General features: G+C 37.7%; 1 protein-coding gene across 12 annotated transcripts in view; it reads right to left on the bottom strand.

Moving 5' to 3' along the window:
• The window catches only part of DCAF16 (DDB1 and CUL4 associated factor 16), a 24973-nt gene extending 7821 nt beyond the window's left edge, over window positions 1–17152 (bottom strand). The window contains exons 1-5 of one of the 12 annotated variants that reach the window (XR_005202170.1): window positions 16778–17144; window positions 10076–10442; window positions 2716–2805; window positions 1473–1597; window positions 390–405 (exon numbers count right to left, since the gene is read on the bottom strand). Coding sequence is in view for 6 of the 12 variants with exons in the window: in XM_037742783.1 (XP_037598711.1) it covers window positions 9165–9815 (651 nt within the window). In the remaining 6 variants the exon portion in view is untranslated. Of the gene's footprint in view, window positions 1–21; window positions 1598–2715; window positions 2806–6962; window positions 10443–11765; window positions 11902–16777 lie in introns of those variants that run through there. The other 11 variants (XR_005202174.1, XR_001828708.2, XR_005202171.1 and 8 more) reach the window with 11 other exon arrangements.
• Window positions 17153–17201: the final 49 nt, after the last annotated feature.

Here is a 17201-nt window from a genome sequence, read left to right as displayed (position 1 = left end):
AAAAAAAAAAAAAAAAAAAAACAAAAAAACAAAAAATTGGAAATAAATGTCAACAGGTGAAAGGATAAATGAATTAAGATATATTCATATAATCAAATAGTCTGTAACAATAAAAAATTAACAAGTACATTGATGAAAGAAGTCAGGCATAAAACAATATATACAGTATGATTCCATTCACATGAAATTTGAGAACAAGCAAAATGAATAGATCATTAGAAAAGAGTAGTTATTTCTGGGAGATATATAGACTAGGAAAGGGCACCAGAGAATCTGAGATTTTTAATACTTTGATCTGAGTGTGTACATTTTTATATCATCTTGATATGAATGTACAGATATGTAAAAAAATCAAGTACACTTATGATTAGTGTACTTTATTTACTGTATAAATGTTATTCCTTACTTAGAAAAAAGGAGATGAACCAATTGGCCTGGCATGGTTTACTCAACAGATTTGATGATAGAGAAAAAAACCTATCAGCACACATATCATTAGCAAGTAAATCAAAATTAATTCTGAGATTATGTAAAATTAATATAAACAAAGCATAGAAAAAACCCTGAACTATAACTCCCAGAAAAATCTAAAATATTATATAGGAACACATTATGGACCAGCCAGTGTATGTAACTATATCTTGATAGCAAAAATAGCACATAAGATGAAAAACAATATCAAATTTCAAAATGCTATTTTTAAAAAGTAGATACAGGTTGGGTATCCCTTATCTAAAATGTGTGGGAACAGAAGTGCTTTGGATTTAACTTTTCCAGATTTTGGAATATTTATGTATACATAATGAGATGTCTTTGGGATGGGAAGTCTAAATATGAAATTCATTCATGTTTCACATACACATAACTTGAAAGTAATTTTATACAATATTTTTAATAAACTATGTATTGTGTGCCCTTGTTTTGACTGACCTGTCACATGAGGTTAGGTGTGAAATTCTCCATTTGTGGTGTCATGTTGGCACTCAAAAATTTTTGGATTTTGGAAAATTTCAGATTTTGAATTTTTGGATTAGGGATGCTCAACCTGTAATTCCATATGTTTTTGATTATACAGATGCTAACATTTCAACAAAAAGCTTGCTGAAATTACTTCTATAGACTATGCATTATTTCTGTAAATAAAAATTGAGATTTGCCTAAGCAAATCAAAAAATCAATTTGAAAAACTTTATTTTCTAAAAATATCTTCTGCAGTGCACATCTTATTGAAGGTCAGCATCTACTGCAATTGTGGAGTATTATGCCATAAGGACCAATCTAATTATAGCTAATAAGACTATAATTTTACTATACTTTTAATGTCAAATTTTAAAAATCGGATTACTAAATAGCATACTTTCTAAGAAATAAAATTTCAAATTTCCTACTCATTTATACACTTTCCATGTACTCAAATACTTTGTTCCCAGTTTTCCTGGAGACCTACTTCCTGGAACCTCCAAGCTACTTACTTGACACAGTAATCATCCTAGGACTTCCCTCGTTTTCCTTTGAGACATCTTTTAGTTTCAGGATCCCATGCCTTCTTACTTAGATTACTCCCTCATTTTGGTGAAGCACATCCTTCAGAGACCTCCTAAGAAAGGGTAGATGGTGAGATAAAATTCCGAGACCATGCAAGTCTTAAGGTATCTTTATTTTAGCCCCACTCTTAATTCGATTATTTGAGCACAAAATTATAGGTTGGAAATCATTTCTTTTTAAATTTAAAGACCTTGCTTTCATAGTCTCCCAGCATCCAGTGTTGCTACCAAGAAGTCTAAATCCCATTCTGAAAATGTATCCTTTTTATGTAAATTACTCCCCGACCTTCTTTGGGAAGCTTTTAGGTCCTTCCATAATTCTGGCATGCTGAAATATATTAACAATGTGCTATTGCATTTTTAAATTCTTTTCACAGCGCACCCAGTGGACCCTTTTAATTTAGGAGACTAATGTCTTATATTTTCAGAAAATTTTCTTTAATTTTTTCTCTCTTCACCTTCTTTCTCCATTCTCTCATTTTGGAACTCTTTATTAGATGTTGCATCCTATTCAGGTTTCAGTTTCATTTTGTTTTTGCCTACTTTTCATCTCTTTGTTCTTTTTCAAAATTTCTTCAACTTATTTTCTAATACATCTACTGAATGTTTAATTTTGGTTTTCCTGTTTTTCCAATAGCTCTTGTTTTTGGGTTGTTCATTTTTTAAACTGGCATCCTGATCCTATTTCATGGAAGCAGTATATTTGTTTCTGAGAATATCACAGATTATGATCATCTTTCACGTTGAAGGTTTCCTCAAATAGTGATCCTTGGCTATTTGTGTACAGTGATTTCAAGTGACTGAAAACTATATAAGAATGAGCAGGGCTTGTGGACTCTCAGTTTCACTGTAACAAATAATCAAGTGTCAAGCTGTTTTTTATACTGCTCTTCTTTTTGGGTGGGATGAAGAGGGCTGGGTATAAGCCTAGTTGCCAGGTTCTGTAGCCAGGTGGAGAGTGGACTGGAGGCTCATAATGTTCAGAATACTGACATTCTCTCAATCATTTTGTCTTTCATATAGCCCATCACTACCACTACCATCCTCCCCCTGCCCTCAATTCTATTTGGTTTAATTTCTCCAGACAATAAGGCTTCAGTTATTTGGTAGAGAGATACCTGCTTGCCTACAAAGGGAGGGCAAAAAAAAAAAAAAATAGTTCAAATAATACCTTTATTTCAAGGGCATTATTGTTTATTACTCCCACCTTCCGGGAGTAATTTCTTGTGTCTTTCAAATCCCTGAGTCTTTGGTGGGGGTTCTGGAAGGCAAAGACAGGTGTTCCAAATTTGTGAATGGCTGCCATAACTGTACTGCCTATCAAGTATTTTTTTTTTAAAGTGATATACTTTGCCTTCATGGTATAGTAGAGTGAGAAAGTAACTGCTTAAAACACACACAGACAAAAAACCACAAACCCAAACTACCTACTGTTGAGAGAGCATTTTAAAAATTTGTGTTTGCAAATATTGTAACGGTTATGTGGTTATTTTAGCTAAATATCACGTGTCTCCTCTAAAAAATCTAGTATCTACAATTGGGCCTTGTCTTCTAACACTCAACAACAGTTTTAACCTTGGGTCAACTATGTGTGAGCCTTCCTCACCCCCAATCTCTTATTATTAAATATTATTATTTTAGAGACGGGCACTTGCTCTGGTGCTCATGTTGGAGTGCAGTAGCATGATCATAACTCACTACAACCTTTAACTTCTCAGCTCAAGCAGTTCTCCCAATTTAGCCTCCTGAGTAGCTGGGACTATAGGTGTGCACAACACTGCTCCTGGCTACAAATCAATTATTTAGGCATAAGAAAACAACACGTAGGCTGGGAGCAGTGGCTCACGCCTGTAATCCCAACACTTTGGGAGGCTGAGGCGGGCAGATCACCCGAGGTTGGGAGTTCAAGACAAGTCTGACCAACATGGAGAAACCCCAACTCTACCAAAAATACAAAATTAGCTGGGTGTGGTGGTGCATGTCTATAATCCCAGCTACTTGGGAGGCTGAGGCAGGAAAATAACTTGAACCTGGGAGATGGAGGTTGCGGTAAGCTGAGATCATGACATTGCACTCCAGTCTAGGCAGCAAGCGCAAAGCTCCGACTCAAAAACAAACAGCAAAACACATAATGAAAAGAGTCAGTTCCTGGGAACAACTATATGACTAAAACTCAAGCTTAATCCATGCCACTAACACATTTATAGGGTTGTAGATAAAATGCAAAAAACTAAATTTGAATTTCAGATAAATAACTTTTTTCTGGTATATATGCCATATTTCATTATTTATCTCAAATTCAAATTTATTTGGGTGTCCTGTATTTCTGTTTGCTAAATCTGGCAACCCAACACATTTAAAGAAATGTGTCTCAAGTAGAATGTGACCAACATAGAAAAATTGCATCCAAAGAAGGAAACTGGGCTCTGCACCAAAGCTTTCAAGCCATGGGAAAGTTTACTTCAGAACCAACTAGGTAGACAGGGACCAATATCATATAACACACTTTGCAGTGAGTCTACATGGAATGCATTGGCTGTGGCCAACATTAATGCCAGCCTTCAATTAATTCAGAAATTAGGATTCTCCAGGTAGTTGCTGCACCCTTCTTTCACCCGAGCCCTGCCAATCACCACTCAGGCCATCCTAGTTACTCAGGGTGCAACCATAAAGCCCAACTAGGGTCTTTTTTGCTGGCGCTCTCAAAGGAAGTTGCCCCTACTGCTTCATTGCTTAATTAATATATTGCAAACCAGAATGATCAGTTGATACATTGCAGTGTCAGGTCCCACAGCTGATACCATAGATGGAAGGATAATATATTAGGCAGAGGCTGAGCAGTTAACCCAAACTTAACAATTTTCCCCCAAACAGAACTATACTACCAGCTCCTTAATTTATTAACTGCAACTCATTTTAAGTTTTATTTGGTTTCTGTTGCTAATTTGACAAACCAGCTTGGTTTCTGTGTATACTAGAAAGTTAGTTTTAATCTTGTTAGGCTAACCAATATCCTGAGTCCCTTCTGAATCATTATTGTTATAGGGCCTAACTCCCCTAATGATCCCAGAAATTTTCATATCACGTGTCAGAGTCATGTCTTCCCAAATAAACTGCCCAAATTCCAGTCAACTTCCTGTTTTATGATTCAACTTGAAACCGCTGCTAACATATTTAACTGACTCCACAGTTTAGAAGCAATAACCCTACTGCTATCTTCCCGTTAAACTGCTATTTTCCTTTAAAAAAAAAAAAAAAAAAAAAAACAAAAAAAAAACAGGTACCAATGTAACAGCAGCATTTTGGGAGCATGAGGTGGGAGGATCGCTGAAGCTCAGGAGTTCCTGACCAGCCTGAGTGAAACTGTCTCTACAAAGAAATACAAAAAAATTGGGCTGTGTGGTGGTGTGCACCTGTAGTCCATAGCTACCAACAAGGCTGCGGTGGGAGGTCAAGGCTGCGGTGAGCCAAGATCATGCCACTGCACTCCAGCCTAGGTAAGAGGGAAACCCTGTGTCAAAATAAATAAATAAAAAAAATAAAAAAAAATGAAAACCAGGCATTTTCCACATCTCACTGAGAATGGCTGGTCATAGCTCTCACAGAAGATGGAAAGCCAGTAAGTGTTGGGTCACTGTGGCATATTCTCGTCCTTTCCATTTCTTGATCTCACTCGCAAACTTTTATAGTCTTACTGCTGCTGCTAACTGAAAGGAAAAGCCTGGCAAATGGCATGAAATTATCAGACTCAAATATGTAGTCATTAACTAAAATTTATTTAAAATTATCATAGATACATCATAGAGATTTTTCTTTTAGCAACAGCAAATTGACAAAGAAGTACTGGTGGTTGGTGCCAGCTAATGTAGCTCCCTCAGTCCAGTGGCTATCACTGGTGGACAAACATGTTATCAGCTTGCACAGTTATAAAGTCTGAGAAGCTACCCAGACTTCTCGGGCTGTTCTATATATCCTAGCTACCTGAGCAAAACACTTCTGGCCCTGATCTTTGTGCCACTGCCTTGTGAATGGCAGATATAATTTAAATTTGCATACAAAATATCTATATATTTTCTCCATTTCCTTGGCTGAGTAATCACTGTGCGGGTTTAATTGAAGTGTGCTCTTCACTACACTTGGATGGCTGCTCCATTCAATTCTTTTATATGATTCTCCACTATAAGCTATTTTCACTATGTAAAGGGCCAACATATGGATTAGGGTTTAGGCTTATTTAACATGACCTTAGATAGCAGAAATGGCTTGGGGTAACATATAAATATTATTTTAAAACTAATTTCCCATGTGTAGTATCTAATTTTGCATTCCCAGCATCTGTACTATAGTAGGCACTTTTCCAGAGCAATATTGGATGAATGGCTAAATTTCTAACAGTTATTTAAAATTAACAGCCTACTCCAAAAGACACGTTCTCTAACACTGGAGCCAAAAGTAGAAAGCCAGATGCAAGACAACTTATACATAATAAGCCAAGTGATTTCTAAGGTCCTCAAATACCTTAGCTATCTATACTAATATCAAAATGTTATTTTCATTAGAAAGACAATTTTTTTTTATAGGAACAGGTGTGATAGAAGGCCCAGCAGGAGGGGCTTCTATCTCCTGGAGGGGACCTATCATTTGCCCTCCTGCCATGAATGTATGAATTTTTTCCTTTTCTTAGGAGGCAGATGGGATTAAAAGACATGATTATGGTATTTGAAGCTCAAGGTTATCTGGATCGTTTTAATAAAAATGTTGCCTATGGCCGGGTGCAGTGGCTCATGCCTGTAATGCCAGCTACTAGGGAGGCTGAGGCAGAATTGCTTGAACGTGGAAGGCAGAGGCTGTAGTGAGCAGAGATCGCGCCACTGCACTCTGGTCTGGGCAACAAGAGCAAAACTCCATCTTAAAAAAAAAAAAAAAAGTTTCCTATCTACGCTGATGAAGTGAAAGGCTGTTAATGTCCACTGGTTTAGAAATAGTTTCCTTACTGCTTTGATAAATATTTCTATAAACAGGATAAATTCATCTCTTTTTATCCAAATTATGGTGACTGCATTTAACCAGAAGCCAACACAGGGAATGCAAAGGTAGTAAATTCATTCCCAAACCCCAGTGTCTGTGCCACACAAAAAGTTAACTTAAGTCTTATGTAGTTACCTATTATTTTGTGCAATCTGAAATTACTTAAAATATAAAAACAAAAATAAGCTCAATTTAATCCTGACTGAATATCAGAATTTTCTTCTTCAAGTGCGTTTCTTCTCTAGGGATGTCAAATCATCTCCAGTCAGACATATTATATAGATACAGGTACTACATCTATTAACTCTATTCAGTACTTAGTGAATGTTGAATATGCCTTAAGCAAAGTAGGATCTACTTCATTTGTTGAGGACAAATGACCATACTCTGTTTAGCATGTACAAAGCTGTTGGTTTATTCAGCTGCCAAGCTGGGGAAAGGCTTCCTTTTGAAGTGAATAGCAAAAATGCATTTATGAACAAGGCACTTTTATACACACACAGAGAGAAAATGGAACACATTATGGATACATAAACATCAACATATTTTAATATGCAGGCCTCTTCCCTATCTCATCCCACCTCCCCTTAAACAAAAAAAAGGAAGAGTTTCTTGTAACATTTTAGAAACCAGTTTCTAACAGAGTATCTATATATGAACAGTTTCTGATACATCCAATTACACTAACAATATGATATAGTTTTAGGCAAATACTTTTATTCTACAATTCCCTCTGTTTTCCTTTAGACCAGACAGCTAAGGCTCAGCATAAACATTCATTAGGTTATAAGCATTCTTCTCTCTTCTTAAAGTTGCTATGTATTTACACAATTTGTGATTCCTAACTGCTTTTTTTTTTTTTGAGACAGTATCTCACTTTGTCACCCAGGCTGGAGTGCAGTGGTGCGATCTTGGCCCATTGCAACCTCCACCTTCTGGGTTCAAGCAATTCTCCTGCCTCAGCTTCCTGAGTAGCTGGGATTACAGGGTGTGTGCCACACGCCTGGTTAATTTTTATATTTTTAATAGAGATGGGGTTTCACCATGTTGGCCAGGCTGGTCACGAACTCCTGACCAGGAAAAAGGAAAACTAAAATAAGGAAGAGGATATATATATTTTTTACAATCTCTTTTCTGATTCCCTTTAGATGCCCAGTCAACCAGGACCATGCACAGATTTCATTTCTAAGAGTATATGAAAAGATTAAATAGTCTCATGCATTTTACATATATTGATTTCTAGGTTTTGACTCATTTAAATAAACAAGACTCATTTACAAGGGCACATACTCCTGTTTGGTCAGAAGAAAATCTGTAACTAAATCTACTTAGAAAAACAATGCTAAAACTCAACTTCAGATTGTATTAGGCTGAGATTTTCTAATAAGAAGGTTCTTTAAAATTGAAGGGTTCCCAAAGTTTGCAATGGATGTGGAAAGTACTTGAACTTTTGCTCCAGGAAACGTTACACAGATTAAAATTTTAATCCATTAGCAGTTAACACTGAAAGCATAAATGCTCTTAATAATTTTCCATTCATCTTTCAAAATGTATTTACTCTTGACAAAAGTCTGAGTGCCAAGATTCAGGGAACACATTCCCTACAGAACATGTGTTTGTTTAATCCCAAGAGATGATCTTATAGGCTGAGTCAGCCAGAGACAGTCTGGTGGGAGACTCTGATATAGAAGGTTCATGCTGCAACTTTAAGTACCGAAGTTTGTAGTAGTATATGATAGTCTTCAAACTGCAGTCCTTCCTGCCCTGCCTCTATAAAAATAAAAGGAACCCTAACGAGTGTCACATGTAGGCACATCTATATAAAAGCTGGAAAAAGTCATATTCCTGACATTTTCCTTTGTGTACTCAATTTAGTTCAACTACCTCCATGTCAGAGAAGAGTATGCTCAGAAAGGTATTATTGTGGATAACCAACTTCTTGCTTTCAATGATGGCTGTTCTGAAGTATGGATTACAAAAGGGGTGGTGGTCTACTTTTCTCCATTAATAACTAGATATCTCATTAAAGCCATTCAGAAACGCAGAGTAAATTGGGATGGGGAGGGTGAGAACTGAGTGAAGAATATTCAACTATTTTTTGTAACATGGTTTCCTTAACTAATTCTCCACTGATATTATCGTTTCTTTTTTGAGACTGAGTCTCGCTGTTGCCCAGGCTGGACTGCAGTGGCGCAATCTCCATTCACTGCAACCTCCGCTTCCTGGGTTCAATCAATTCTCCTGTGTCAGTCTCCTGAATAGCTGGGATTACAGGAATGCACTGCCGTAGCCGGCTAATTTTTCTACTTCTAGTAGAGATGGGTTCCGCCATGTTGGCCAGGCTGGTCTTGAACTTTTGACCTCAGGTGATCCGCCTGCCTCGGCCTCCCAAAGTGGTGGGATTCCAGGTGTGAACCACCAAGTCCGGCCTTGATATTATCATTTTATCCATAGGATTTGTCAAAGGGTATCCTCATTGGCTTACCAGGGCACAAAATAGTTTGATTGAGAAGGCATTGGTGGGCTGTGTAATGACTTTGTACCACTTTCTCAATTAGCAACATCAGAGATATCAGAGCAAACGGTAGATCTTTATAGTGATGCAGTTAGGAGTTTGTTAACTGCCTTTTGGAAGTCAGTGTAAGAATAAGTAGTGTTGATGGGTTCAGTACGAGTTGTTTCCTTAACTGTTTTAGTTAGCCAGCCACAGCAACACCCAGAAACACATGAATTAGGGATCTGTTTTAGGTATTCAGGTATGGGAGTGGCTCTACTCAATGTTCGGCTTAGCTGTTTGGTGGCAAATTGCAGTGCTCCATTTAGAGTGGCATGATCTCTAGAGAGCCGGCTGGGACTTGTAAGGGGCTTCTGAAAAGGTGGGACTCCACAAGAGGCCAGAGGGGGCCATTCAGGAATTGGTTCCAGTTTGGGGACACAATGGGAACAATGGGAGAGTCTTAGACCTATCTCTCGAAGTATATGGACTGGCGTGCTTGGATCCAAGAGTTTAGCATGATACAACCAGGAATTAGGATTTAAAGGTTTCCAAGTTGTAGAATATTTTAAAAGGCACTTCACCTGCCAGGCAAGACTCTCAAGAGGCGATAAGTTGGGTACCATGGAGTCCTCTTCTTCAGAGGAATCCCACTCTTCCCCAGAACTCTCATTTAGGTAGCTCATGTTTTCTTCTTCCTCACTTTCTGATTCTGACAAGTGGTCAGGAGAGGGATTTCTAGGACCCATTGGAATAAAACAGAGTAAGGAACCAGAAAAAGGTAATAATCTAAGCCAGCAGAACACTGACTAACACTGGCAAATAGAAATGAGATGAAAAATCCTTTCACCAAGGTTACTTTGTCTTTCAGTCAATTACACACATAAAGTATGCTTGTGGCCCACACCACTGTGCAGTTCTTCAAGATTATGTTGAATATTCTTCACTTACAAAGAAGACATCTCAGTTTCCAGGACCAGTTCAGTGTGTAAAAGTATTAGTCACTTACCAGTGGCACAGGTCAGATTATCTCCTTCAAATCCTGGCTATCCAAGAAGAGAAGGGGTCCTCATCTAGGCAAGCTGATTTATTTAGCATAGTCCCAGTTGGTAGTGGTACCGTGAAGATATATTTTTGTGCTGTTTTGCTGGCAGTGACATAATATCTACTTGATAATGAAAAGAAGCTCAGTAGCTGTCTTGGTTGTCCACTGGTATAGCAACTTTTGTGCAGAGAGGGAATGATGGGATGAGCTGTCAAGAACATCTGGTGTATAAGGATCCGATGTTTTCACAGGTGATGCAAATGCCCTTGGAAACTGTTGGGTTAGCTGTTGGACTATCTGGAAAGGTAGCCTTAACCTGTGAATGAGAAGACTAGAGACATGATTGTAAAGCCTGAAAGCACTGGATAACACCATTACCTATCTAACTTTAGGGTATCTAAAAACAGAATACATGCTGAGCAAGAAGTCTTACAGACTCTTCCCTCTCTATCTCACAGGCTTAGGCCAATTTACCTGTTGATAATAGCTCTTAAAATCATAGTATTGGGGAGGAGAGTCTAGGGCCATTTTAATCCTTTGTTAGTACATAACTGGGCCAGTTTGTATGCAGCTTTAGCCCAGAAAATTATTTTGCAAAAGCTGATCCCTTATGCCCCAAACTCTAAATAGAGAGCTATAAGAGGTATTTTTTTTTTAACCTTCAGAGGTGCTTGTTGGGATTAGTTTTAGGGGGCCTGTCCTGGTGGCAGAGCTGCTACATGTTAGGATTCTTGCTGGGACCTCAGAAGTTGTGATCCTATGACCAATCTGATATAAGCTGTTCTACAAAAAAGAAAAAGCATGAAAGCTGACCAGCTCCTTTTATAAAGATAATAAAAATCAATTCCAACTTAGGGATGAACCAAGTAAGAAAAGTATAGGCTCATTTCACTTGCAAAATCCTAAATATCAGTTAACAGAATCCAACAGTACATCAAAGAAAAAAGAATATGTTATTATCAAATACAGCCTATCCCAGGAAAGCAAGAATAACTCAAATTAAAAAAATGTGTAAGGTGTGCTGTGGCTCATGCCTGTAATCCCAGCACTTTGGGAGGCCGAGGCTGGCAGACCACAAGCTCAGGAGTTCAAGACCAGCCTGGCCAATATGGTGAAACCCCGTCTAACAAAAACTAGCCGGGCATGGTGGTGCACGCCTGTAGTCCCAGCTGGTTGGGAGGCTGAGGCAGATGAATTGCTTGAACCCAGGAGGCAGAGGTTGCAGTGAGCTGAGATCCAGCCATTGTAGTCAAGCCTGGGCAATAGCAAGACTCTGTCTCAAAAAAAAAAAAAAAAAAAATTACCAGAACTAAAGAAAAGATTTTATTGAATGTGGACATTTAACCTTTGTTAGTTCCTCACCAACATGTATTTAAGCTTTAAAAATAAAACATTTTTACTAAATTAGAAAGAGGATATAACTTTCTCAATGTGGTAAAGGTTATCTACCAAAAACTATAATCCTAAATGAGATGAGATACATTTCCTTTAATAGTGAAGTCTGGGGCAGGGCACAGTGGCTCATGCTTATAACCCTAGCATTTTGGGAGGCCCAGGCAGGAGGATCACTTGAGGTCAGAAGTTCAAGACCAGCCTGGGAATATAGTAAGACCCTGTCTCTACAAAAAATTTAGCCAGGCATGGTGGTATGTACCTTTAGTTCTAGCTACTTGGGAGGCTGAGGCAGGAGGATTGCTTGAGCCCAGGAGATGGAGGCTGCACAGTGAGCCATGATCGCACTGATTTACTACAGTCTGGATGACAAAATGAAACTCTTCTGAGACTCTTCTCTATAAAAAATAAAAAGATGAAATTCAGTAAAGATGACTATGTTGACTGAGTCAGATACTGTCTGACGTGGTATACTAAAAATGAATGCTTTTCTTTCTTTTTTCTTTTTTTTTTTTTAAACAAAGATACGTTAAGAATTGGAAGAAGTAAAAGTATTAGTTTATAGATGATACCATCTAATTAAAAAAAAAGCCATACAAACTATTAGACTTCAACAAGGTTCCTCAACTGAGATTAACCTATGAATATTCATTAATTTAATTACTTATATAGTACTTACTATTTGCCATATCCTACTCTAGTGAACTGCACAAATGTTAACTATTTTAAAATTCTTCTAACAACCCTAAAAGATAAGTACTTTTATTGTCCCCATCTTACCTGTGGATTAAGTTATGTAACAAAAGCCATTCATCTAGTAAGTCATAGGGTCAGTGTTTCAACCCAGGCATTATTAACTTTTATACCAGCAATACTAACTAAACCATATATAAGGACATTTCACAGAAGAAAAAAGAAACAACAAAAATCTAATCCTGTAAAAAACCTAGGAACTCATCATTAATATACAGGATCTAATAAACAATATAGAAGATAATTTAAAATACAGACATTCCATGCTCTTGGATGGAGCAAATATCCTAAAGATATCAACTTTCTCCCTATTAATTACAATTCCAATCAAGATTTTAAGGAACTCTATAAATAAACTTTAAAGTTTATACAGAAAGGATAAAATTCCACATATAGCCAAATGAACTGTTTAAACAGAAGAGTAAGGGAGTTCCTATTCTTCAAGGTATGTCCTGTGACTAAAATCACAGAAATTAAAATAGGGTAGGATTAGTGTAGACGATAGTCCAATAGAGCAGAACAGAGCTTAGAAACAGAGCCATATATAATTTGGGAATGTAATATAAAATAAGGTTGGCACATAAACTAAGGGTGAATGGACATGGCTAGTATACAATATTGGTACAACTGGCTCATTATATGAAAAAAAGTAAAACTGTATTGGAGTAAGAATTAAGAAAAAATTAAGAACAAGGTTAAGAAAAAAATGAAAAGTAAAACCGTATTCCTATATAATGACATGTATAAGGGAGGACTCATGATAGATTAAAGACCTAAATGGGGATGGTAGAACTATATAGTTAGTTGAATATAATACAGAATATCTTTGTGAACCCAGTCCACGGAAAGACTTCTTAAACAAAATCATAAAGCTCCAGACCAAAAAATGAATTTAATCACATCACTATTAATCATTTCTGAAGATACCAAGGACAAAATAAAGTCAATTTTTAAAAAAGATAGCAACACAATAAGGAAATGAGCAAAGGACAAAGATAGCCAAATTATAAAAGAGAAAATCCCAAGACATGAATAATATGATCACATTATGCTATCAGTTTGGCAAAATCAGAATGGGGAGTGTCGGTGAGTTCTCTTATGGTACTGCCACTGCTGCTGGGACTGCAGAGTAGAATAACTGTTCCAAAGAAGAACCTGGCAGCACTACTTAGGCAAACTATGCCCATTTCATGATCTAGCAATCCTACTTTTGGGCATAGATAGCAAAGAAATTCAGTAAGAACATGTATGAGGATATACCCTGAAGCTACATCTGTGATGATAGGAATTAGAAGCATTCTAGGTTCTTATCACTGGAGAATCCGACTGGTAAAGTATATATGGCAACATGGGTTGCCTTTAAAGGCATAGCTTTAAATGAGAAAAGAAACAATACCTTGATTCCAATAGAGGTTGATTTTCTCTTGTATTTTTATTTACTATGGGTTACATTTTTTATTTTTCAAATTGGATGATAATTTCCAGGAAATATTTTTCTATGTTTTATTAAACAGTAATTTTTTTGTTGTTTCAAACTTAAGTTTACTGAAAGATCCATCAAATTGAGCTGTCTGTTGATAATTTAAAATTTTGGCCACTCTTTTCAGAATTTACATTATTCTTGCTGAACTTCTACTTGAAATTGTTTTTTTTTTCTTTTTCTTTTTGGATGTGAAGGTGAACATTCCTGATTTTTGTCTGATGTGGAAAAACTCTGGCATTTTACACTTTCAAAATTCACAGAAACTTAATATAAAACAAAGTTTGCATTCTACTCAGGAAAAAGCATCTTCTTGTATATGTCTTAAATGTATCTTTGTCCTTATATACAGAAAGTTCTTAATTGATTTTATAGACTGTAATGCTTGATGTTTTAAAATCATAACATTTTAATATTTTTTAAAAGGCAGACTTCATATTCTCCTGTTCTTTCCCGACTGCTAATATTGTGTGGAATTTCACAGGTAGAAATCAACAGGATGGAACATTTAGTGTATTTTTACTCCTTAAAGAGCTAGAACATATAGTTTTCACCTTACAAGGGGGAAAACCATAAATACAATGAATCAACTGACCCTTATGTAGTAGACAATTTCTCTAATGTCCCCTTCTTTCTAGGCTCTGTTGTGATGTGAATCCATTAGACTTGCAGTATTATAATATACAAGTTTTCTTTAAAGGCCTCTCCTTTAGAATATAAAATACTATACCGTTGAAGAGTTTGGATGTGTAACTTGTGATACCTTAGAAAAATATGCTAAACACAAAATAAACTTTTCTAACCAGTTCAAAAAAAAAGGAACAATATCAATGTCTCATTTATGCTACTCTGTAGGGGGGGATTTCCAAAATCAAAGTCAGTGAACATTTGCATTATCAAATACACTGAGTTGTGCTAATAAGGTCATATGGTATGGCTTCAGGTCAGCAATTGTCCACTCATGAGTATTTCCGTGTCTTCCAGACACTCCTAGCACAGTGTCTGGCATATGTTAGTGGCTCAGCAAATATATTTGAGGGAATCGGAGAACGACAAAGGCAGTAAGAAACTACCACAGGCACGTTCTATTTTACTCCAGGGAGAGAAGAGTTTCCAAGTTATATCTTGGTGATTTGATAATGTTAAGAGAAAGACAAATTAGATTAATTTTTAAGGCAGGATCAACATATGTGATGCTACTACAGTAATATAAAGGAAACTGCTTATAACTTCTTTAAGAAGAAACATTGATGTGATACCTCTTAATTTACAATACTATTACTTAGTTCAATCTGAAAAAGAGTATTCAATCTTTGTCATGGACTCTAAGTCTTTATTAACTGAGACAGGAGAAGTTGTTGGCTTTTCATTGTGCTCTCCTCTAATATTTTTACTGTTTTCATTTCAACCAGACTGCACCTGTGAAATTACTAATTGGCTATACTTCAGTTATTGTGTTACTCAGAATATTTTTAAAAAGGTTCTCACGTTTCCATAATTGCTTTTGTTCTATTTCACAGTACAAATCAAAAGTCAGGAAACATGTAAGCTTTAAGGCAGTGATATTATGTTGTTTAAATTTAGCATCTTTTAAAAAAAAAAACTTCAGATTATAATATCAAGAAATACTGACCCTCCCCCCATGGCTTTGACCATTAAAACAAACACACACACAAACAAAAAACACCTAACCAAAATATAGTTAGGCTGACCTCTGGTGGCCAGACAGCTCATTCTTCTATAACTGACAAAACGGTATGAAGTCTCTGTTGGTGAGATAGAAGAATACAATACAGTAAAGAAAGGAGGCTGAGGCGGGTGGACCACCTGAGGTCAAGGGTTTGAGACCAGCCTGGCCAATATGGCGAAACCCTGTCTCTACTAAAAACACAAAAAATTAGCCAGGCATGGTGGTGCACGCCTGTACCCAGCTACTTGGGAGGCTGAGGCAGAACTGCTTGAACCCGAGAGGCAGAGTTTGCAGTGAGCCAAGATCATGCCATTGCACTCCAGTCTGGGCAACAGAGAGAGGCTGTCTCAAAAAGAAAAAAAAGAAGTTCACATTTACTTGAGTACTTACTATGTGCCAAGTGTTTTCATAGTTTAACANAAAAGAAATGTCACAAAGCACAACTATGGGCAACACATATGTTACCACATTCTTACCTTAACTAGCAATTGAATATCTACAAAGTTTGAGGAATTAAGCAGGAGAATGGATAAGGTATGGCATATTAATACAATGGAAAACTGTCTGTGCCTTAGTTTCCTCATCTTAAAAGAAGATCAGAGTTATCCTGCAGGGTTTGTTTGCATGTATTAAATGAAGTGTTTCATGTCTGGCACATGATAAAGGTCAATTAAGTGCAAGTTACTATTATTAATATATGAATATGAACCACAACAATATTGACTGAAAAAAGCCAGATGTCCATATAATTATTCATTTAATGGTTAAAACATCAAAATAGTACAATATCCTCATTCAGGGATTTATTCACAAGTACATAAAAATCTGCATGGTATAGTTAACAGTAAATTCAGAAAATCCATGACTGCTGAGGGAAGGTAATTCAAAAGGAGAAAGGTGTACAGGTGGCTTAGTAATGTTGTATTTCTTCAGCTGGCAGTGGGTGTAGGAGAGGGAAAAACGGCTTCCCTCCATCCTCCTAGGTTCTTTGGCTGGGTTATAAATAACACAGTCCTATTTTTGGATGGTGCATCCTGAGACCCAACACAAGTTTTGTCTGATGTAATTTTATTTAAAAAAGTGATTTAAAGACCTAGTTCCTACTCTTCTTTATCTTAACCACTACCTGAAGGACATTTCCCTTCTCGAGTTATCCCTTAATACACTGTCCTTACGCCCACTTCAAAACAGGGCCTCAAGAGCTGCACATCTAGAAACGGCAGCAGCTAAGCTGGCCCGCACCCCCCTTTGCAGCGATCCCCGGGCCGCCCGCACGCCATGCGGGACTTGGCAGTCGGCTTCACCAGGCCAGCGACAAACGCCTTAAAAGACCGCATCAGTCTCCACTAACCTCGGGTCGCCCCGCGCAGCGGACCCGGCAGCGTCTCCCTTCTCAGAGGCGGCCGGGCCTCCGGAACGCGCGCTACCTTTCCTTAGTCGCCGTCTCTCGAAACGGAGCCCTAGTGTAGGGATCCCCCGCCCTTCGACCACAAGGGAGATTGTTATCCTGGGCAGATTTCCCGTTCTCACCCTTGGAATATCGCTTCTTCTTCCCCTCTTCACGCTCGGCCGCACGACCCAGCTAGGCCTCACGCCTGCAGCCCTGCCCCGACCGTGGCAAGACCACTCAACCCCGCTCCCGCGTCGCCGCCACTTCCGGCCGAGCCAACGGCCCCTCCCTTTCAGCAACGCCACTTCCCTCTGGGAAAACGGTTGGACTAGGTTGAACCTAGACGCATGCGCCCAAAGCGCGGGATTTCAGGTGGGTGGGCCCA

This window comes from Cebus imitator, unplaced genomic scaffold (genome assembly GCF_001604975.1).
Source record: "Cebus imitator isolate Cc_AM_T3 unplaced genomic scaffold, Cebus_imitator-1.0 Scaffold127, whole genome shotgun sequence".
Taxonomy (NCBI): Eukaryota; Metazoa; Chordata; class Mammalia; order Primates; family Cebidae; genus Cebus; species Cebus imitator.
Note: the sequence above shows the minus strand (reverse complement) of the source record. Positions and strands in the feature narration are given on the sequence as shown.